Genomic DNA, 24,211 nt, shown 5'->3' on the forward strand with positions numbered 1-24,211 from the left:
AACTCGCAAACATTACAACATAAATTTTCGCCGGTAAATACATTTACTTTTTTCACGTTTCACGTTACTAGCGGCTTTGAATTTCCCTTTACAGGAGATTTTGGATTCCACAAAAATACGTTTTTTTATAATAATAAAAAATCCATATTGACGGCTTCAGCAAGTAAAAAAACGCAATGTAATTCATACACCTTCCGGTCACAAATATAAGCAAAAATCCATGTTTTAGATTCATTCAATAAATGATGTATGTGGTCTTTATTGTAGAAAATATACATCATTTATTGAATGTATCTAAAACATGAATTTTTGCTTATATTTGTGACCGGAGGTTGTACATAATATCTCAAGAGTTTAATTTCTATGTATTGTCGGTGTAAAAAGTTTACACTATCAACTCATCAAAACCAATTATATGTGCGACTTTAGAGGTGTCTAAGGTAAAAGTCAAACATTTTTAGCGATTTGAAGATGGTGATTAACTGACAGTGAAATTGTCACTGCATATGAGTTAAATCCACGTTTAAAATAGTGATATGAGTTAAATCCACGTTTAAAATAGTGACATAGATGGCCAGTCCTCCTGTCCTTGTTCAGGACCATCCCTATGTAAGTAAATAAATAAAATTAAAATAACAACAAAAATATAAAAGCTTTTTCGTGGGAAAAAGTTGAGCTATAAATAAAGTGATAAATTCCACACCCAGGGACTGAGCCATACATACAGTGGCGGAAGTGTAGGGGCCAACTTTGCATAGAAGAATATTTTCATCACAAATGTTTTTAAATGTTTATTAGAAAAACTCTTAAAACAATGCTATAGAGAAAAATATTCAAGTAGTAAGAGTGTTATAAAACTCTTTTTTCGAAGTTCATTCTTTTATTAGGTAAAATTAATTTTTTTTCTTTTGACGTTTAGGTAAAATTAATTTGAGGTCACCATTTTATATGAAATTTTAAAGTGTGAATTTACATTAATTTCACTCAATAAAAAAATAGGTATTAAAAAAAGTGTTTTTGGCACTTTTCATCACTTGACTCATCAAATGTGTTATAAAATAGTCATGTATTATACACAAATACGTTTTTTACAATTTAATTAATAAGGTCCATCGTATCTATTTGATTTAATTATGAGATTTATTGATTCAATAGTGTAAACTAGTTAAAAAATTATAAATTTTTGTGGGAGATAAAAATCTCAGTAAAAAAAGTCAATCACAAATGTGAAGTGTACATGTGAATTGACTTAAAACTAAAGACAAAAAATTTTGATAAAAAATATTTGAAGGACAAAACTTGATGAATTTTTTAAAGACACTAAAATCAAAATTTGAAATATTTATAGGAATCAAAAACTTAGCAATCATTTATATCTATACTATATTTATTTTTGCTTGATTACTACCAGCTTATTTGTGATACTCTTGTCAAGTAGTATTATCGATTCTCATTATTTGTTTTGGTTTATTATTTTAACATTATTATTCTATAAACTCACTTATGTTGATCTGGTGGTTTTGACTTACGACTTTAGAATATGCTTCTCCTTAAAGTCTCATATTTGATTCTTCTTGGAGCTAATTTGGATGAACTAATTTAACTTCTTAAAAAAAAATTTGTATTCTATACTGTCTCAATTTGTTTACCCAAAATTATTTTCAATTATTTTATATTGTTGTTTAATTCTATGGTGTACAAATAAAATAAGTATTCTTTAAAAAAAAAAGTATTCCCCTAAAAAAATATAAGTATTATGTTGAAAGCAAACGAAATTTGTATTGCGCACAACTTAGTTTTATCCATTGAATCAATAAATTTTATCATTATATCAAATAGATAAGATGAAATTTATTTGTTTAACAGTGAAAAATACACAATTGCATATTTCATCACTGTTATATTTTTTTTTGTCAAATAACCTATTTACTAGAAATTCATCTTCTTGACGTGAATAAGTGGGTGTTTGGATTCAAACTCCGACCCCTACATATATTATACAATGTCTTTAACAATTGAGTTAAACTCACATAGACTTATTTTTTATTTTTTATTTTTTAAGAACATTTCAAGATTATTCTAATATGGCACATTAGACAAATCCTGTAATATATTATCTCTCTAGTATTGTTGTTTTATGAGTTTTTTTTTCTAAGAAACCATTGCGAAGAAATATTCTTCTATCAGCTCTATGTAAAATTGGCCCCTACACTTCTCAAACTTTTGGGTCTGCCCCTTTAAGCATCCATGGAAGTGAAAGTCATGGAAACATCGCATCATTTTTGGGTAAAAAGTGGACGTGACAAGTTGTACAACGTTTGTGGAACTGATGATCATAACACCTCCATCCTAGAAACTCGGAGTACACTGCAAATAAACAAATAATTGAAGTGGGGGATTAAAGTAAGAGGTTAACAAACCCCTCTTCCCTCAAAAGAAAAAAACTAATGGATGTAAAAAAATAGTTATTCAATTTATTTTCTATGTAGATATTTTTGTTGAGATGTTTTTAGAAAGTTACATAATATAGTGGGTTTTATTGTGAGATCTAACTATACGATTATGTAGTTTTTTGTATGCAATTGGTAAATAGTCATGAAATTCTGATTTTTTTTTATAGAAAATAAATTATGGCATTTCATTTAAAATAATGTCATCAATAGAGGGTGGAATATAACAGGCACTCCCTCACAAGGATTATGCATCTATGTCCAACAAAACTGACCTCCAAATTATTAAAATTGGGCATCACAATTATGCGTCTATGGAGCTTAACTTAGTTGATGGAAACATTATATTATAGAAAGAACGATCAACACCCCACTTATTTACCTTATGGTTAATGGTGCTTTACCACTCTGTAATATAGGTCATCTCCGGTTTTCACTCTCTAATTTGTAAAAAAAAATTGTTTTGGAATACCTCATAATAGGTCATTCAAAAACGAGAATTTCTGCAACAAAAAAAAAGTTGGTTCTTGAATGACCTATTAGGGGTATTCCAAAACAAAAAAAATTACAAGGGGGTAAATAAAAAAAATTATAGGGGAAAACTGGAAATGACCTATATTACAGAGGGTAAAACACTATTAACCCTTTACCTTAAGTTGTGAATTTCTAACCACTATACCAATTGAAAAAAAAAAAAAAAAACTATACATCTATAAAGATCTTACTCACCTCACTTTCAAACTAAGTTTGCCAAGAATTTTATGAATAGATGATATTGTCTGATTAGGATCATCAAGCATCCAAATTAAGCGTGCAAATTGTCACTGAAGGTTCATCACATCTAAGGGATACACGTGGTTTTTTTATGTGGGAGCAGATCGCCTAACCTTCTCATGCTTAATGGGGGATTTTGGAACATAGCAAATGCATAATTATGGGTTATGACCCCTCCATCCTAGTTGTCATTTTCACTCGTCTATAATATCCAACCATTTTATGCTGGTATTTTTTAGAATTAAGTGACATTCCGGCATATATCAATTCAATTTATTCTCTCTTTAAGGGAAAGAAATCAAATGTCCTTTTTCTTTTTAAATCACAATATACCATAATTTGAAGGAAAAAAAATGTGAAACATCCTTAAGTGAGTCACATCATAATATTGTCGCATATGTTAGAATCTAAGCTGAAATACTTATTCCACTATGACCAATCGCTTGCCATCTAAATATCACTGAAAAATGTGTGGTTAATCTCTTTTGATGTGAAATATGATCTCGTGTATTTTATTTTGGCTTAATTGCACTTTCCCCCCTATCTTTTGTTAATTGTGCGATTTTGTATCCCCTCTTTTTTTGAGCGATTTTGCACCCCATCTTTGTGTTCAATTGCACTTTTGCCCCCTCTCTTTTTGTTAATTGTGCGATTTTGCACCCCCTCTTCTTTTTTTTTGAGCGATTTTGCACCCTATCTTTTGCCCATTTTCCCCTCTTTTAATGATGATTTTGAACAAAACACAGTTGGCAAAAGATGAGGTGCAAAATCGCTCATAAAAAAAGAGGGGGTGCAAAATCGCACAATAAGCAAAAGATAGGGGAAAAGTGCAATTAAACCTTTTATTTTTTAAAAGCTTGTAAGTTATAAAAAAATAAAAAGTAAGAGATGCATAAAAATAAATATATATTGTGTGACACACATTATTTGTATTTTTATGTTCAAAGTTTAGTCCACTATTTTTTTTAGTGTGAAAAATTATTGAATCCAAATATTTAGCCGCTTTTATGATCAATCTTGATGTGAAGTTCTTTTGAATAATAAAAAAAAGGAAAATGCTATTTCTTTAGAAAAATAGTATCAAAAATTTTTCAAGATACTGTTGGCAAGTTTTAATTGCATGATTTATTTGTTCACTTCCTATTTTTCAGCCACACCTCCTTGAATTGTTGCAAATAGTGCATTGTGATTGGCTACTCTTTATTCTTGAAGAATTCTTGATGTTATTTTTCTAGAGATATAGCATTACTCATAAAAAAAATCGCTTTCTTACTTGGCAATACATAGTGTCTTCTAGTAATACGAATCTTTCAGGTTTTATACTAGCAATATTTACAAAGATGCTCCTAGTTCTAATATTTTATGAAACAAAGCATCTCGATTCTATAACATTGTCTTCGTACCCTTTTATATAGCATTATTTTAAGTGTTATATATCTAGGTGAACCATAGCTCAAGAACTTGTTATTTGGTTTTTCTTCATCGCCATTGTTAAGAGAAAGGGAACCAATAAAACAAGAGATGTGGAATCTATCAAGGGAAAAACTAGTACTTGTAGTGCAAAACTATTATGACATAATCTTGGTCTTGTTTCTCTCTATAGGACTAACATATTTAGCTTCAAGAGCTTGGAAACGAGCTACAAACAATAGAGAAGATATCCCTGGCCGGCTTGGATTACCTCTTATTGGGGAAACTTTTTCTTTACTTTCAGCTACTAATAGTACAAGAGGATGCTATGATTTTGTCAGACTAAGACGGTTGTGGTAAGTGACTTCCATCTTAATATGTACAAATTCAAGAATCCTCTCAAGCATATCGTGACTGGTTATTGTTTTATCATCCAAAGGCTAAACTTTGTTTTCATTTGGTTCCATTAACCTCAAGGCTTTAACAAGTAGGAAAAGTAAGAGTAATCTTACCTAGCATAATAGTATACATGTCCAAGTTAATTGTACAACTGAATTTTTATACTAATATATAATGAATTCAATTAGAAAATAATCATTGATAGGTGTGTTCTCGTCTGAAAACTCAAGTCTAGATCACACCTCTGTTAAGGGTGAGTGACGTCCTGATTTAAAAGATAACATAGTATTTGGAGAATTGCGTGATGTATGTCTCCATCCTTTTTATCCTCTTATTACCTTGTATACGAGTGACCTTCCCTAGGATATGGGTCCTCCTCCCTTCGTTGAGATCAACCCTCTTTGGGGTGTGTGGTTTGCATAAGATACTTTCTCGCGATTAGCAATCAATAGGTAATGTAGAAAAGGTGGACATGTATCATACAATGTTTGGAGGAGTCTTCGGTACCCTCACTGAGTGATTTAGTTAAGAAAATATTTGTAAGTGTGGGAGTTCCCTGCTCGGTCATTCAGTCCCCTAACTTATCTTATTTGAGTCACATGTATGTAAGTCAAAGCAATCCTCCTTGTATATGCTCACTTGATTATTTCTCAGGAAGAGCTTCTATCAATGTTTCGACTAGTCTTCCATATGTCGTGGACTCGATCATTTGGACCAATTGTTTGGCAACAAAAGGGATAAGACACTTTAATTGACGGTGTCCCAACCATTCGGCACCGAACATAACCCATAAGTGTTATGCCCCAAAGGGCAAAGATACCTTAGTTGATCGAATGACCAAACCGTTTGGTATTGAGCATAGCTTCCGAGCTTTAAGCCATAAGGGTGAAGACGCTTTAGTCAACTGAGTGGCTAAACGGTTTGAAATATTGCTTTTGACATATAAAACTTCATAATAACACATGTAAATGACATTTTTGCCCCCAGCGGTAGTTAACAACCGCTGGATTGATCCGGCGGTAGTTAACTACCGCTGTACACCAACACAGCTTAAAAAAAAACATTAAAAAAAAAAAACTCCAATGGTAGTTAACTACCGCTGGAGAATAAGATTTAGACACATCCCATTCCCATGTGACAAGGGATTGGCACTAAGCTGGTGCCAGTTTTTCTACGGGCTTCCTTCCAAACAGGAGCTCCAGGAGTACAACCCCATAGGCATACACATCGCTTTTATCAGTCAATTTACCTGTAAAATAATTGAATTGGAGTCTATCAATTAATGTTTCATAATTCCATTTTTTTTGAATTGGTTATTTCTTATTGTTGTTTATGAAACTACCCATTATGATTTTGAAAAAAAAAAATCGATTTTTTTGAATTGGGTATTTTTTGTTGTTGCTTCTGGAAAAAAAAAATCAAACCCAAATCCTTCTCTTTCATGGCGTTTACTTCATTAAAAACCAGATAAAAATAGTCATGTTAATCTCATTAAACAAGAATAAGATTAAAGTTGTTGATGGTGAAGAAGAAGGTTAAACAATTGATTTCATGGGTAGGCCTTTTTGTTTCACGAGGAGATTAGAGGAAGAAACACAAAGGAATTGAATTGATTGTTTCTGAAAATTTTGTTTGTATGGTTGTGTGACCTGTGATGGAAGCACTTGTAGTCATTTGATTAACAAGTATTCAGCGGTAGTTAACTACCGCTGGCACCAGCGGCAGTTAACTATTGCCGGTATTTCCAACGGTAGTTAACTACCGCTGGGGGCTTTCAGGTAATTTTATTGTGTCATTGTGAAGTTATGAATATTAGAAAAGCAATTTTCAACGGTTTGGTGCCGAAGATGGTGAATTTTTATTTAGATTTAAATATGCAACTATACAATAACTTTTGATTTCCTTAAAAAAAAAAACTTTTATTATTATCTTTAGAGTTTTAAACCTGAATAATCCTAAGTATCTTTTAGAACACTGTCATATTTATATTATAAAGTTTAGTAAAAATCTAATAATAAATTGAAAACATGAGCCAATGAAACACAAGTGATTTGTTGATTTGATGTGAGTAGGCATGGAAGATGGTTCAAAACACGACTATTTGGCAAGGTCCACATATATATTCCTACTCCTGAAGGTGCAAGGACGATATTTGCTAATGACTTTGATCTATTCAACAAGGGTTATGTAAAATCAATGGCAGATGCCGTGGGTAAGAAAAGCTTGTTATGTGTACCAGTTGAAAGCCACAAAAGAATAAGGCGTCTTCTATCTGAACCATTCTCCATGACCTCTCTCTATGCATTTATCACAAAATTTGACAAATTGTTGTGTGGAAGGCTGCAAAAGCTAGAAGAAAGCGGGAAAAGTTTCAAAACGTTGGACTTCTGCATGGAGGTAAAAACAGTTTTCCCCCCACTTATGTTGCCTTCTTAGTCAAGTATGATAAGTGGTACATAAAAGGTATATTTAGATTATATTATGTTTTTCTTCTGAAAGAACTCAAATGTAACAGCATTTAGATGGCAACTCAATTAATCTGCAACTGTAGCAACATTTAAATGGTATCTCAATCTACAAACAACATACTGTGACAACTGTAGCAGCATTTATATTTTCATGTTTGCATTGCAACCCCAATTGCAGCTGCATGTGTCATAATTGACTGCATTTTTTTTTGTTGCAATTTCCAAGGATCATAACGGAACCGTGACTGTTATTTAAAACCTTAAAAATACCAATTTCAAGTTAAGTATAATGTGACATCGTGGTCTGACCCCTAACTACTATGAAATGTTTGGCATATAGATGACATTTGATGCAATGTGTGGTATGCTGATGAGCATCACAGAGGATTCATTACTGCGACAGATCGAAAAAGACTGCACTGCAGTCTCTAATGCCATGTTGTCCTTTCCAGTCATGATTCCAGGCACCAGATACTATAAAGGCATCACGGTTAGTGATATTTACACAAATATGTGATTTATTAGTTCTTCAATGAGAAAGGCCTACTAGTACCAGAATTAAAATAAATTTAAGTGATTGACTCAGTTGTACTCTTCCTATGAAGTACTGACTAATTTAAGGAAAAGATCAGACATAGTTTTTTTTTCCTTTTCTTCTCTGAACTTTCATAAGATTGAACTAAAGAAGATACATGAAGCAGGCTCGTAACAGGCTCATGGAAACCTTCAGAGAAATCATTGCCAGACGTAGGAGGGGAGAAGAGTCTCCAGGGGACTTCCTGCAGACCATGTTGCAGAGAGATTCATTTCCAGCCAGTGAAAAACTTGATGACTCGGAGATTATGGATAATCTTTTGACATTGATAATTGCTGGACAGACTACTACAGCAGCAGCAATGATGTGGAGTGTAAAATTTCTACATGACAACAAGGACGCACAGGATATGCTCAGGGTGAGATGCTGCACAGTTATAGTTGTAAAATATTGGACCAAACAGATCTACAATTATTACCAGTCATATGTATCAACGTTATACTAAACAACATAATGTAATTTAGTAAAACTTTCCTTCATGTTCTCCCTTGCACGTTAGGATAATGTTTATCTTGACTTACAGGAAGAACAATTGTCTTTAACCAAAATGAAGCCAGAAGGAGCTTCGCTTAATCATGAAGATATCAACAACATGCGTTATGGTTTGAAGGTTGGAATTTAGACTTAGACCCAAATAAACTATACGTAACCTATATAATGATTACCTGTCTTGTCTCCAAACTGGAAGCACCTATTACAGAATAACTTAAATGTCAAGAATCTCTGTGTTTTCTCTTCAGGTAGTTAAGGAAACGCTGAGAATGTCCAATGTCCTATTATGGTTTCCTCGTGTTGCACTTAAAGACTGTACAATTGAAGGTAAAATATTCGACTCTTTTTGAAGATAATAAAATCAAGTTTTCATTAAATTTAGCCTTAACTATTGGAGGGCTTTCATCATCGGTCTCTCTTGGTGTTCATGATTATGTTATTAAATATACAAGTGGAAACAACAGGGTATGAAATAAAGAAAGGTTGGCACGTTAACATCGATGCAGCTTGTATACATTATGACTCAGATCTTTTCATGGATCCATTGAAATTTAACCCACAAAGATTTGATGTAACTAGCTCTCTCCCTCTCTTATTTTGCCTTTTATTTTTCTTGACTGTTTTCTGCCATGTCCAAATGTCAGAAAATTATTTTACGTATTTATATCTGCAGGAAATGCAAAAGCCCTACAGTTTCATACCTTTTGGATCAGGACCTAGGACTTGCCTCGGGATGAATATGGCAAAAGTGACAATGTTGGTCTTTCTACACAGACTAACTAGTGGTTACACGTGAGTTTTTTCTGCCGTGCCAATATATATATCTTTTTTCTTGAACAAATGGATGAAAATAAAAATATACTGCTGCGTAGGTGGACCCTTGATGATTTAGATACTTGCTTGGAAAAGAAGGCACACATACCTAGACTAAGGAGTGGCTGTCCAATTACGTTGAAGTCCATAAGCAAGAGCATGCCAGAGGCATAAACGGCCTAAGAATGATGCAGCAAACAGCTGTGTATATGAATATCTGCAGGTCTAACATTTGAGGCAAACAGCATAACAGGAAATAAATCTGCCCAAGAATTATTAACGCATTAATCAAATTTCTCCACTGCTTACAAGAATTGATATTCCTAATCTATGTAGTTTGTATCCTATATAATAAATATACTTCATAATTATATTATATATAATATTAATTGAGAATAACTTAAGTTGCAACTTGCAAGTTGATCTGGTGGTGGAGGAACATGAGCCCTGTTACCAAGGTGACGACTGACGATGGACCGACCAGGCTAAAAAATTTCTGTAGTTTTCTTACTGAGCATTATTGCTTCTGTGCATTATAGGTTGTCCTAATCCAGAGTAAGGGTCTAATAAATAAAATTGTTGCTTTCTTCTGTTTTTTCCAATTATATAAACCCAGTATCTATCAAACATGATCAATTAACACTCCCACGTAGCTATATGTACTAGGGATCAGGATGCTTTGAAGTTTAACGTAAACTATCAACAGTAAAAAGCAGTGTTGATAACTGAGTTAGGCATATATGACAAACTACAATTTGTTACAAAGCCCATCACTTGCACTTTATTCTTTAAACTGCACCCTTACATTTGCTTCGTCATTTCCAACATTTGTATCATTTAACTCTAGATATCAAACAGTGACGACAACAAGCCATTATTAGCAATGTAGCGTACAAAACACACTGGCATGATTAAAGTGCATACATACATACATATTGAACCTCAATGAATAGAAATTGACTTGTATTGTTTGACTGTACTTGTGATAGCCTGTTCCACGGGTAGTCTTTCCATGCTTGAAGCCCCATAAAAACCATGGACTCCTTTGGTTCTCTTCAATATAAATTCTGCCTCTTCTGGACCAGAAATTGGGCCTGCATATTCCAGTACATTATTCTCAACTGGGATTAAAAGTTGACAGACACAGACCGCTGCTCTAGACATTAAGAACAACGAGCAGTAAGGTTCAAAAACTACATTGTGACTCAGTCTTTCTAGTTGCCAAAAGTAATTAGGAAAAATTCCCCAACAAACTAAATTAAGCGCGCCAAGTAAGAGCAAACAATAACTTAACGAGGTTCAGAAAATTTTATCACAACCATGGCAAGAAAATAGTTTACCGTCAACAATTACAATTACCACTCTCAATGGATCTCTTACCCAAAACACACTCAAGTAATACTTCTCACTGAAAAATCATCCACGGCAATTCCATAAAAATTACCCATTGGGTTTAGCATTTTTCACCGAAATCTTCCCGTGTACTATCTTCACACTCTGAACACACATTACAGATTCCTAGCCTAATATCTCCTATCACTTTTTGGCTCAAAGCCTTCTCATTCCATCTTACTGATGCCCTTCTATTATTTCTCTATTTTAGCGCCAACGTTCTGAATGATACATCGTATTCGTTCCCATTTCCTCACCTAAGGTCAACTTCAAGTCCTATAATTGAGCCTTCTTTTTCTTTTACCCCCCTTTTTCCTCTTTCTCACACTTTATAATGAGGGGCCATCTACAATTTAAGGAAATAATTTAAGCCAAAAAAAGCTCAATAGAAGTATTTCAGCATGGATGGAATTATGATGATTCAGTGCACGCACACAGCTCAAACTTAAGGCCCAGGATAATGGTTTTTTTTAAGACCGTCAGTTATTGGATGCAAACATTCTAAACTATCGCTAGACCTACAATTTAAAAACTGACAGGAGAACGCTAAATTTACATATCAAAATGCATTAATATACAAACAAAAAGGTTTCCAGGATATGTGCATACCTCCATGGCACAACACAATGGCATTAGGGTTGACCCTATGTGCTGCATCTGCAATAGCTTGTACAAGAACTACACTTTCCTCAAGTGAAAGAGCTGTTTTTGCACCTATGGAGCCTGTTGTGGTTAGACCCATATGAGCTACAATAATATCGGCACCAACTTTAGCCATTTCAATAGCTTCATGTTGATTGAATGCATAAGGAGTTGTCAAGAGACCCATTTTATGGGCTTTTTGGATCATCTCCACTTCCAAGCTGTCAATTTAATACGAAAATGAATCATATTATAAGTGGTCTAACGGCCCAACTTATGCGCAGTATTGACAAATCTTCCCATAACACCTACCTGTATCCCATTCCTGTTTCTTCAAGATTTTGCCTAAAATTACCATCATACAACCCAACAGTTGGAAAATTTTGTACCCCAGAGAACCCAGTAGACTCCACCTGTTTAAGGAAGTGATCCATTCGTCGGAAGGGATCAGTTGCACACACACCAGCAAGAACAGGTACCTTCTTTACCACCTGAAAACCAAAGATCAGTATGTTAGACAGAATGAGAGATAAAGAGATTCATTGCTGCCTTGACAAGGAATTTACTATCACAAAATTCCAATTTATCACCCAAGATAACTACTGATGGCTGATAATTTATTATATCTAGCTGCGCCTGACCTCAGGAATTAAAGTTTAGCACTTCCTTAATTGTCATGAACCAACTCTCCCAAAAGCTTAAACTACTAGATGGAGTCACAAAAATAGCCTTTTACAGCAGATTTCTTACCATAACTTTCAGGTCAATTAATGAAAATTTTAGCACTAATAGTGTTTGAAGTTCATAGGAGAACTAAAGAAATCAAACAAAATCTCCAATTCAGTTACTTATGTGGGTTCTTGTATGTAAGAATGGTTCTTCTTAAGGATCCTACCATTAGAGTGAAAATTTGTTGTTCTTAAATTCTATTTGCCATTGTATGACCCACAAAAAGTATGTTAGAAATCCATTTAATGTTTCTAAGAACTTACTATTGCCGGTAGTATATTGTTAGTGATGACCTAGACACTAAGTGCTTTCTGCCCAACAGCCTACTGTCCCCCCTAACATCTTTCTTCAACACCCTCTCCCAGAGTGATTCCACAATTACAATCGCATTTGGCAACATTTAATTTTTTTTGTTTGTTCCACTTATCACCTATATTTAACAATAATCTCGAAAATGTTCAAAATTCAAATCAAGAAACATCTGAAAAATCAGCCACCTGAAGTGAACAATACTTGAACAGAATTTAGCAGTTGGACAATATTTCCCTCTAAGAACAAAAGTATAGAAAGAAAAAGGAAAAAAAAACATACCGGCAAAACTTCATTGGCCATGTCAAGCACAACAGCATTAGCATCAGCAAATGGCAACAACCCTGCTAATGAACCTCTCCCAGCCATCCGGAAGCGCCCTGAGTTGTACAAAACTATTAGATCAACTCCTCCAGCTTCTTCAAACTTGGCAGATATCCCGGTCCCAGCACCAGCTCCAATTATAGGAATTCCTTTATCTATTTGATCTTTAAATTGCTGCAATATTAGCTGTGTTTTCTCCAAAGTTTCTGCCAATAGAAATGAAAACAGTACTTACAAAGTAAGACATATAGCAATTATTTATTCCAAATTCAACAGAAGTTTAACACAAAAAAAAGCTATTGGCATTGAGTAAATGTTTTTTCAGGTCAACACCCCAGCACTAACTAAATTTCATGGAAAAATTAACACGGATAATGTGGAAAAAAGCAGAAAAAACAATTCTTCAATGCAAACAGTAGCCATTGTTGTAAAAGAATATGCATTTTATTTGAAAGGCCGGGCCACTAGAAAGACAGAATTTATTCACATCTATAACTGTCATTAACAAATTACTTGTGAACAAGAAAAACATAATGCAAATCTACATGAAATGAGAACCTGGTTTTGCATCTGGGAATTCACTAGGTGTGTAAACAATGGTCCCAAAGCTTGATTTATTCGAAACAGAACCTTCATGGACATGTTGGACAGTTTCAGGAATGGCTGCTGGTGGATGAGAAGAATCTTTAACAGTTTTCGGATTAACCTCTAAAAATGCATCAACTAGTGCATTTGCAAATTCAAGGTCATTGACATGATGGGGATACACCTTCACCTGCACAATACACAACTTTAGACCTTAAGAAGTTCTTCCTAGAACCAAGTTAGAAAATTGAAACTTTACAGTTCACAGTTATGTTAAATAACACTGTTGATAAATTATAGTACCTGTCGAATATCATCAGTCTGAATAAGCCTTTGTAATTCATGAAGAAGTACACCAGTTGCCTCTGGATCATAAAAAGGTTTACCTGGAGCATCTAAAGCAGATATACCCTTTTCTGGAAGGCAAACACGAATCTTAGATGATGACCTGTTCAGTTTATTTGCTATAAAATCGGCAAATTTTCTGTTCTCGTCCACTGTTGTTCGCATGAGCGAAACCTGGAAAGAATCAACTGATTTATTATATTAGCATGATGACAAAATCAGCCATTTCAACATATCAAACATCTTTAATCCCAGTGGATTATAAAATGCATTTTGAGAAGTCCAATATAAGATCACTGATATATCTTGCTTTGGTCAAAGTCGTAGGATAGTGGGAATATGACCAATATCCTATATGCATAAGGAAAGTGAAATAGTAATCATGGTGCGTATGAGTAGTTTGAAGCAAAAACGAAATGTAACCTAGTCATATAGAGTAGTCGTCGCCTAGTCACCTGCTTATTGTGTTCATATATATTTCTTTGCTGAAAACTCTCTGGTATGGTATCTTTTGCTCCAAAGTTCACCATGTCTAATGCTCCCACACTAAGGACCAAGGGGATTTTCTTCTCTATTATGACATCAAAGCGGGAACTGTCGCAAGCCATTACACCTCCAACTATGTAGTCTGCTACCTCTGTTGTTGTGATGTCCAAAACACCCTAAGAGACAGGAATATGTATAAAAAAATACAAACAGAGGAAGGAATGCATAAAGAAGAATCTGAAGCGGAACAAACAGAATACAAGCGACTCCACAAAGATCATTACAGTTCATCTTGTTGTGGACCATACAATTCAATAAAAGTTAAGTGTCTGTTTTTCCAAAACAGCCAATGTAAACACACGAATCTAAAATAAACCAAATAAATGTTGGCAACCATGAGAGTAAAAATGAAATTTGAAATCTATATACATTTAATATCATAATAAGCAAGCATATCAATGTATGTATAATATAAAAGGTTTTGACCATGCAACTCAAATATTTTAAAAGTTTCAGAAAAGACAAACCAACTTCTTATGGTAATCTTCCAAACCAGATACAAACCTCGAATGCTTTAATTTAAAACAAAATAAAACAAAACAAGCTAACTGAAGAGTAAACCACCAAACTAGTCCCTGACTTCATAGAGCGCTCTCAAATAGGTCTCAGATTATAAATGTTACAAAAAGGTCTCTTACTCTATTAAACTGTCAAGTTGGTCTCTATATTTAACAACTTACAATCATCAATTTGGTCCTTATGTTTAACCCCTCACTATCAATTTAGTTCCTAACATACTCTCAGATGAACCAATATGCGTAAAATTTCCTAACACAATCTCAGATGAACCAATATGCGTAAAATTTGGCAGAGTCATCGACGTTTGTGAAATATTCATAATCCTAGAGACCTATTTGAGTGTGTCAAACAAAGTAGGGAAAAATTTGGTGGTTTACCAGGTGACTAAAACTACATTGTTGAATGCATATAAAGTTAGCTATAAATCTATAAATACCTGTATAAACCCCTCTCTAATCAAATTCTCCATAGCCCTACCACCAACCCCAGTAGCATGAAAAACCAAACTCTCATAACCCTCTTTATGCAACCTATCTCTAACAGCATCAACACAAGGAGTAGTAACTCCAAACATAGTTATACCAACAGTAAACTTATCATCAACTCGCGGCGAATCCTCTAAACTCCGAATCCTTCCAACGACCATCCCCGCGAAAGCAGCAGCAGCATTGTTAAAAACCACTCTGCTAACACTATTAACACCGGCAACATCAACAATCGCCGGAAACAACACTAAATCAGAAGTTCCAACGTACGGTTCCGTTTGGCCACTAGCTACGGTTGATACAATCAGCTTCGGGATCCCTAGTGGAAGAGAAGTGAACGGAGATGATAACAGTGATGTACCTCCGCTACCGCCAACGCCGATAACTCCGGCGATGCTCTGATCGGAATTGGATTTTTGTAAGAAATGTTGAAGTGCTTGGCTCATTACGGAAACGGCTTTGCCTCTGTCTTGTGGAAGAGGCGTGGTGGCTGTGTCGGCGGTGTCGTGGTATGAGAGAACTTCGTTTCTGGAGATGAATGTGAAATCTGGTGAAGGTTTTGGTTGGGTTGGAGCGGTGGAAACATCGACGAGGACGATGTCGAGTTTGGGGGAAGTGTGATCGGAGAAACGGTGGAGATTGGAGCGGAGTGAATCGGAGATGAAACGGAGTTCGTTGAGCTTAGTGTCTAAGGTTCCGACGCAGAAAACACGAAGAGTGGTGGGGGTGGTTGTGTGATGTGCCATATTAAAATCTTGTTGAATAGTGGGCGAGGAGGTGATCAAAGCTTTATTACTTTGAGATAAGTAATAATGAAGAGTTATGTTTGTAGCACACTTCAAATGAAATTATGCTGTGACGTGGCCAACACTGAGTAGGGTTGGTTAGACTGAAGAAATTAGGTTGTGTCTTCAACCAACACCGAAAATGAAATTTCTTTGTTATAGGAAATTCTAGCATTTTTTTTTCTTCAAAAAAAAAGCATTTTTTTTAAAATTTGGTATCCGACCAAAGAATCGTCTAATCTGAAGGGATCAATCTCACTGTCCATTTGCGGGGTTCCATCTAAAGTCAGAGCAAGCTATGTATGAACCTACCCACCGAAATTGGCACTAGAGGGAATCGAACATGAGACTTTAAGAAGAGTAAACTTCAAGATCCCAACTCAACCAGTAAGTCAACTCCAAATGGGTTTCTGGCATTTTTCTTAAAAACAAGAACTAATATCCTTGCTAAACATATGCAGACCACCAAATTGTTGAGCATGCTCCCAAACATTGGCGGAGCCAGAAAAAAATTCAGGTAAGCCAATAAAATAAACTATAATATATAAACACAAAATTAATATTGTAATAACCATTAAGTACGAAGTTTGACTAAAAAGATAGAGTGAATACTTTAAAAAAAAGGAAATACATATTTTACAACTGTTATAAATTATAAAACTTTTTTTTTATAGTACAACTGTTAACGGATGGAGTTTTCAGTTGATAGGATAATATACGAATGATTTGAAACCCATGCAAATTTGAACGTCTACTAGCCTCCGCTAACCATTCAAGTGTAAGAATGACAAAAATCACGTATGACACTTTTGAAACCGCTGAAAACTAAACATATTGAAAAATTGATTAAAGTCTCATAATTTAGACCTATAATTTAATTTTTTTTAATTTATTCGGATGGACCACTGCACCACTTTGTTACTGCGATTTTTCGGTTCGGTTACTGCGATTTGTTTTGGATTGGATTGGACATGAACACCCCTAACTTTTGATACGTATATTTCTATAATGAGTTCCTTAACATGTGCCCTTGAAAACACAAATTAACATTTACCTTAAAATTATCATGTTTTTCCTTGCATGTTTCGCACGTTATGAGTCAAACCAAGAGTCACATCTTTTGAATATTTGCACGAAGCAAAGTAATGAGTACCTGCACTATTTAGAAATCTCGGGACTAGTTGTTTCATCATTGCACCTTTTCAAAATGAATGTCGCTTTAGCCAATTACACATAAATTAAGGAATTAAATAAAATAGTCAAATGTTATAGCAATTTTACTAAAATAACCTTACAATTTTTTTAATTATTTAATTTTGATAATAATGGGAGCATTCACAAACATTAAGCGGGAAAGACACATTCACAAAAAAAGGAGGATGGATCATTATTAAGCCAAGTAAAATGAGCGTCTGGAACTTTACCAATAGAGTAATGATATTTTGACATCCATTTGATGACAACTTCGTTGACAACCTCATTTTTCTCATTTCTTATTGGTCAAAAACAATGGAGAGAGAAAAAGGAAGAGATAGGATAACAATATCATGTAAGTATGAGAGAGAAAGTTGTCTAAAAATTGTCAAAAAGTGGTTGTCAAAATATCATTTCTCTTTCCAATATGTGTTTCACGTTTTCCAAGGTAACAAGGCAAAAGCAAGTTGACGGCAACACAAGTTTCTAATTCTTAATTTTGTTATTTCAATGAGGGGCAAAGATGGGAAAAAAATTATCAAATTTACATTGAAAGTTGAAAACGACATTCATTTTGAAACAATATTTTTTTGCTAAAGCGACACTCATTTTAAAACGGATGGTGTATTGTGTTGTAAAAAAACCACTTCGAGTGTATAATCCTAGGTCAAAAAGATAAACCTCCCTCCTTACCATAATTTGAATTTCCGCTATGAGTTTTAGGATAGAAAGGATAAACTAGCAATCTAATTGGATAATTTCATTTCACGACGCCTAGGATAAATCTAGTTGTTGCTTGAAGCAGTTCACACATCCACTGGGACATAGGTTTTGGAAGGTTGATTACAATGTTTACCAATTTTTTTTATCGTCATTTAGTTTTTTTTTTTTTGCAATCACCTGAATAAAATTATATAGAGGATATGCAAAATTTTGTAACATTTTAACTATCCCTCGATTCATTTTGATTTTTCAACCAAAACGATCAAAATTACAATGTTGCTCCGAGTAAACATATAATCAAAGGTTAAATTTCATTTCCTAATTTTGCTAGCATGTTTATAACATTATAAGAATCGCCACCAATAAGTTTTGGAGTGTTTAAATGAGAGACAAATTAATTAAAAAATTTCACTCACCCGTAATTATGAATTTCTTAAACGAATTCATAATTAAACAATTTTCACTCATGTGATTGTATGGGTATTTGACTGCTAACTTTTTAAATGATATATGTTGAGGGACGTTCTAGAAAACTTTGTAAGGAAAAAAAATGAGAAGTTTTCATCAAAAAGGTAGTTGTTTAAAATATCACTATATTAGAGCATCCACAATGGAGACATCCATTTTTGGGTACTTAAATGGGTCCCACACATACACATCACTCTTTTATCATTTTTTAATAGTAGTACCTAATAAGCACTCAATCCCTCCAACCCAGATCTCACACAAAGTTCTTAAATGGGACCCACTAATCAACTATCAATAACTTTATATCACTACATTTTAATTTTTTAATATTAAAAGCGTGCGGGTCCCGTTTAAAGTTGGGGGTCTTAAATAAGACCCCGGGTCTTAAGAGACCCCCAAAAAAAAAATTCCCCAATGGGGGTACCTATTAGGTACGGTGTCTTAATTGGTAAAGACACCACCATTGGGGATGGTCTTACAAATTGTGTATTTTATTTTTATTTTGTATTTCTCAATTCATGAATCATCTTATTATACGGAATAAAAAAATGAAAAGTAACCACTACAAAGCTACCTTTTTAAAATATCATTATATTTTTTTAGGCACAAAATATCACTATACTAAACATTGTTTATTTTATTCTTATTTTGTACTTTTCACTTCATGAACCATATCCTATAAATATTGTAAAATTTAACAACATTTAATTTTTTTTTTTTTGACAAACAACATTTAATAGAATGCATTAAATACATTTCATTTATATTATAATTTTATTCATTAAACTATATTCAACCACTACTTGTTTTGGTCAAATAGTCAATCTCTAGAACTTAATACTCCATCCGTTTCAAAATACATGTCTAATTTTTGCAATGTGCACTATTCATTTGACTTACTTTGACCATATTTTTTTACTAATGTATAAATACAAATATTAGCATGTAGGATATTGTTTGATTTGTCTCGACAAATATTTTCAAAATATTAAATTTTTATAATTTTTTACTTTAGATAATTAAAGATATTAACGATCAAAATTGTGCATTGGCATATGTGAAGTGGTTGACTTGGACATGTATTTTGAAACTCCGTTTCATAATACTTGTCCATTTTGAAGAATAATTTTGTTTCACAATACTTGTCTCTTTCAAGTTTCAATGCAACATTAATTAGTGTATTTTCAATAATACCCTTGCATATTTATTGCAGAGAGAGAAAAAATATAATGAAATAATAAATGGTTAAGGGTATTATAGAAAATACACATATAATTTCATCAAAAGTAACAAAATTTATTTAGTTTCTTGGTTACTGCAATTTCTTCAAAATGGACATGTATTTTGAAACGGAGGGAGTAGAAGAAAAACTAAAAAAATTAGTCAAATTATAGGATTCGAAAAAAAAAATTTAAAAAGAGAATAATAAATATTATATATAGGATTTTGCTATAAGTCATCCATGAAGGTGTTAGCAATCCACACCTCAAGGTATGATTTTCATTTTTTAGTTATAATTTTACTAAAAGACACCTTCATAAAAACTAGTTGATGTCTTTTAACAAATGTTCATAGAATAACTTGATAAAAAAACACATTCATAGAAGGTGTCTTCTAGCAAAACCCTTATATATATATATATATATATATATATATATATATATATATATATATATATATATATATATATAAAAGCATGTAATATATTTATCATAAAACATATTTGTTGACTGATTTAATAATTTTTATTGATATATTAATCATGTTGTTCACTATATATAACATAATATTTTTTAACCTAATATTTTAATAGGTAAACTATTTGTCAACATATTATCAAATAAAAAAAATATTGTTTGTCAACCAATTTTTTAATTATAAGGAGTGTTCACGTTTTACACCTGAACGCTTTGGTTAAATTGAATTTGTTGTTACCTAAAATACCCTTCCAATCCATTTGAGATTGTCATTGCTGCTGACTAAGAAGAAAAATCCTATAAAGTGTCATAGGGTTTGCTTCTTCTTCACTCACTCGTCTTACTTTTCTCAGATGTTTTATTCTTCAATGTCTCAGCAATAGACCCTTGTGTCAAGTTTTAATCTTTTTCTCAATTCTTCTTTTGGGTCACTATTTTCTTTCCTCTAAAGCTACTTAAACACCTTTTTTTTTTAAAGGTTCTTTGATTAGGGGGTTGAATTTTAAGTATTGTTTTTCATTTTTTTTTCTTTCATGTTTTTAGGTATTGTTATTGTAATAAAAAGATCATAAATTTAGAATTTGGATTGGGGATTGAGTTTATTTGTGTAATTGGTAGTTTTATTAGCTCTGTGTTTTTCATTTGTAAAATGGAGATTTTGATTGTGTATCTTTTTGGGTTGTAAAAATGGAAAACTCAAAAAAACTGAATGAGAATTTAGGTGTAAACAAAATAGGGAAGACCATAAAAAAGAACCCTTTTCAACAAACAGATGATTTTAGCAACAATATTATAACTAGTGATAGATATCCCTATTCAATGCCAAAAGATGAATTCTACAATGTTCAAAAAGATGAATTCAAGAGTTTCGCTCAGCAGATTACAGGAAAACACTCTAATGCATCAAATTCTCAAGCTCAAGTTACAAGGTTGCAGAAGAATCGACCTCCACCATTGTCCATTGTGAGACCACCAGTTTCGGTTCAGGCTACGTCGTTTGTAGCTCCTCCACATGCTCCAAACAATGCACCACCTGGACATCCTTTGCAGCCTATTACCGGACCTCATCTTGTCAGTTCACAAAACAATCTTGTTGAGTCTCCAATTTCTGCTTTCATGAGAAATTTTCAAGATTATATGAGGAACTATGATAATAGTACTGGAAGCAACCAGTTTCAATCATACCCTCCTCAATCGCAAGTATTGAACAATAATAATGTTCAATCTCAACCAATAATTCAATCTCAACAGCAACATTATCATATGGGCAATAATAACCAACTTGTGAATTATTTTCATCTGTCCCAAGCAAATGGTAGTAACCAACTTGTCAATGGTTTTGCTCCGTCACAAACATGTGTCTAATCCTTTAGTGCCTCTGAATGCTACCAACCAAAATATTCCTATGATTTAGTAGCCAACTTGTGACCGGTTTCCCTTCACAAACAACTGGCCCTCAATCATCAACATCTGAATTTCTATTGCCTTCACCAGAAAATAATATGAATTTTTTATCCCCTCAGTCTCCTTATATGCCTCCAATATCCCCAAACATGCTTTCTTCGCCTTCATCATTCGAATACCCTTTCTATCCACATCTACAAAATGTGATTTTAAGCCCTGATCCTCCATCTCCACTTTTTGCAGGACTTTTTCCTCCTTTCACCAGTCCTAAGAGGCCAGATAATCAATAATATTCTCATATTCTACTGAGGGTGCTCCATATAATAAGAGATTTTATCTTATTATAATAAGAGATTTTTTCATGTAGTACTCTTTTGTAATATATATTATATATAATAAGGTGATTGCTTGTCAAAATGCCTTATTTTATTTTTATTTTCTTTATTGTGTATTAGTATATTTTTAAGTACTCTTCTTATTTGGAAAGTGATTTTGCAATGTAAAATATTATATACTTCTTCAGCAGTTAGATTCCTATTTTATTATTGGCTATTTTAAAAAAATTTGTTTGCTAATTTGAATTGAGGCATATAAGAAGAAAATTCACAACTGTTGTACCAAATTTGAGTAAACTGACTTATCTTAATTTTGTTTACCGTATTCTTAGTAAAATGATGAACACATTTGAAATTATTTATGTTTTACTAATATATTAAGCAAACGAGTGTGCGCATATTCACATGAATTGTGATATGTGTACCATCCCATGTGGCATACACCAACGATACCCCTCCTATGTGGCACTACTTTTTATCTCAACTCTCAATCTACAAAAACAAAAAACAAAAACAAAAAATTCAATTTCTATCTCAGTCAACCTCTCTCTCTTCTTTGTTGACCAATACGCCACCCACCTTCGCTGCTTCTCCACCTTATCTCTGTCGGATTTGATGCCAGATCTTGCATCAAGTCTCTCTCTATCTCTCTCTCTCTCTCTCACCTCCAATCTCCCTTCCTCTCTGACATTTGATATCGCCACTTCTCCCTTATTGTGTTCGTCGGTGAGAGCTCAGACGGAGGTCACCGGTGATAGCTCAAACAACAATGGTTTTAGAGAAGAAAAGGGAACACGATGGTTGCAAAAGAGGCAAGAACAAGAAGAAACTAATGGGGATGGCCGATGTGGTGGTTTTAGATATGGCCATCGTCAATGTAGATCTAGCCTTAGAGTTGTTGAAAGATATGTGGAGGAAATAGTGACGAGAGAGTGAGAGAAAATAGTGACACCGAGATTGAAAGAGGCCGATGACGATGAGATTCTGGCGACTGTGAGAGTGGGGCTAAGCTGACGAAATATTGTTTTTCAAAGGAGAGTGAGAGAACGAGTCAATGACTCAATCTATTTTATTATTATTATTATTATTATTATTATTATTATTATTATTATTATTATTATTATTATTATTATTATTATTATTATTATTATTATTATTATTATTATTATTATTATTATTATTATTATTATTATTATTTTGCCATGTTAACACATGCATGTTTTTTTTAATGTTTTTGTCATGTAAGGAGTGGTGGATTGGGTGTAGCACATATAAAAGGTGTTTATAGAAAATTATCCTATTCAAATTGATTTTACCAACCAAGGAATGTTACTCTTTCGACATGATTCCTTTTTATATATTGTTGATTGTTGCACTCTCAGAATGTCTTAAATTAAATTGAAGTAGATCTTGCAAATTGAATTTATCGACAAATTCATAGGGTTTCAATGTATGTGGATTGGTCTCTCAAATCATTGCTTCAACATCTAGATATCATTAAAAAAATTTGCTTTATATATCAGCGGGTGATACATTGACCACCTTATGTGGCATACATCCATTTGACCTCCACACATAATTGTGACAAAGTGGCCTACTTTAATTTTGTAAAATAATAATCCAAAAAAAAAAAACACAAAAACAGTGAGAGAGTCTTCCCCACTCCCTCTCTTACTCCCCTTCTCTCTCTTCTTTATCTCCCTCATCAGCACCCTCATCACGACCGTGAGCACTACCGTCCATCACTACCACCGTCACTTTGTACTCGTTCTCAGACCTCATCGTCGTTGTTGCCAGCCATCTCTCTCCACCGACCACATCCTCCTCGCTCCGACATCTTCTTCCCCTCTCCCTCCCGTGCTCTCTCCATCATCTTCTTTCTCCTCACCAGATATGGAGAACCACCACCCGTCCTCCATCTTCTCTCCTTCAAAGTTTCAAGTGCAATTCCGACCACCACAACCATGTCAAGTTTTCTGAAATGGTCAAAAGTTATTAGATTATTTTTAAAAATTTCTCTTTTATACCAAAGAACGAATATGCTGATATTTTTAAAACCAGCGATGCCGTAGTCAGTGAGAACTCAGGCGAAACACGCTGGATCTAGTGAATCGTGGCGGAGATCGAGGCGGTGATAAAAAACGACGGTGATGGTGATGTTGAGTTCTATGTTGAGTGTGTGTGTGTGTGAGAGAGAGAGAGAGAGAGAGAGGTGGTTGTGGAAAGGTTGTTGTTGGTCGCCGGAGAGAGATGAACAGTGAGAGGAGGAGGATCAAGGTGCTGGAATGAATGAAATTTAATAATGTGCGAAATTATTAAAATACTCAT

At 33.7% G+C, this 24,211-nt stretch overlaps 3 protein-coding genes across 3 annotated transcripts; 2 read left to right on the forward strand and 1 right to left on the reverse strand.

Annotated features, from left to right (window-relative positions):
* The first annotated feature begins 4,593 nt into the window (after window positions 1-4,593).
* LOC146900774 (abscisic acid 8'-hydroxylase 1-like) lies at window positions 4,594-10,003 on the forward strand. The gene is made up of 9 exons (XM_085731643.1): window positions 4,594-4,990; window positions 7,106-7,430; window positions 7,842-7,991; window positions 8,203-8,454; window positions 8,620-8,706; window positions 8,837-8,915; window positions 9,053-9,159; window positions 9,262-9,380; window positions 9,461-10,003. Exons 1-9 carry the CDS (start codon window positions 4,746-4,748, stop codon window positions 9,573-9,575), a joined length of 1,479 nt encoding a protein of 492 aa, XP_085587769.1. The 5' UTR covers window positions 4,594-4,745; the 3' UTR covers window positions 9,576-10,003.
* A 116-nt stretch (window positions 10,004-10,119) lies between these two features.
* LOC146900775 (TIM-barrel signal transduction protein) lies at window positions 10,120-16,076 on the reverse strand. Its single transcript, XM_085731642.1, has 8 exons — window positions 15,229-16,076; window positions 14,183-14,389; window positions 13,686-13,901; window positions 13,356-13,572; window positions 12,756-13,003; window positions 11,748-11,926; window positions 11,403-11,656; window positions 10,120-10,495 (listed from the first exon to the last, which is right to left on the reverse strand). Exons 1-8 carry the CDS (start codon window positions 16,021-16,023, stop codon window positions 10,344-10,346), a joined length of 2,268 nt encoding a protein of 755 aa, XP_085587768.1. The 5' UTR covers window positions 16,024-16,076; the 3' UTR covers window positions 10,120-10,343.
* A 4,429-nt stretch (window positions 16,077-20,505) lies between these two features.
* On the forward strand, window positions 20,506-21,864 carry LOC146900776 (protein HAIKU1-like). The gene has a single exon (XM_085733895.1). It carries the CDS (start codon window positions 20,832-20,834, stop codon window positions 21,507-21,509), a length of 678 nt encoding a protein of 225 aa, XP_085590021.1. The 5' UTR covers window positions 20,506-20,831; the 3' UTR covers window positions 21,510-21,864.
* Window positions 21,865-24,211: the final 2,347 nt, after the last annotated feature.

The sequence above is a fragment of the Medicago sativa genome, chromosome 8 (assembly GCF_051527215.1).
Source record: "Medicago sativa cultivar Bolivia chromosome 8, Bolivia_mono, whole genome shotgun sequence".
Lineage (NCBI taxonomy): Eukaryota > Viridiplantae > Streptophyta > Magnoliopsida > Fabales > Fabaceae > Medicago > Medicago sativa.

Excerpts from the sequence above, each read along its gene's own strand:
- LOC146900774 (XM_085731643.1), top strand. The coding sequence starts at position 4,746 with ATGTGGAATCTATCAAGGGAAAAACTAGTACTTGTAGTGCAAAACTAT. Across the intron at positions 8,707-8,836 it reads ACATGCGTTATGGTTTGAAG|GTAGTTAAGGAAACGCTGAG; the intron begins GTTGGAATTTAG and ends TTTTCTCTTCAG. Across the intron at positions 8,916-9,052 it reads TAAAGACTGTACAATTGAAG|GGTATGAAATAAAGAAAGGT; the intron begins GTAAAATATTCG and ends TGGAAACAACAG.
- LOC146900775 (XM_085731642.1), bottom strand. The coding sequence starts at position 16,023 with ATGGCACATCACACAACCACCCCCACCACTCTTCGTGTTTTCTGCGTC. Across the intron at positions 14,390-15,228 it reads TTAGAGAGGGGTTTATACAG|GGTGTTTTGGACATCACAAC; the intron begins GTATTTATAGAT and ends CCTGTCTCTTAG. Across the intron at positions 13,573-13,685 it reads AGACTGATGATATTCGACAG|GTGAAGGTGTATCCCCATCA; the intron begins GTACTATAATTT and ends TGTATTGTGCAG.
- LOC146900776 (XM_085733895.1), top strand. The coding sequence starts at position 20,832 with ATGGAAAACTCAAAAAAACTGAATGAGAATTTAGGTGTAAACAAAATA.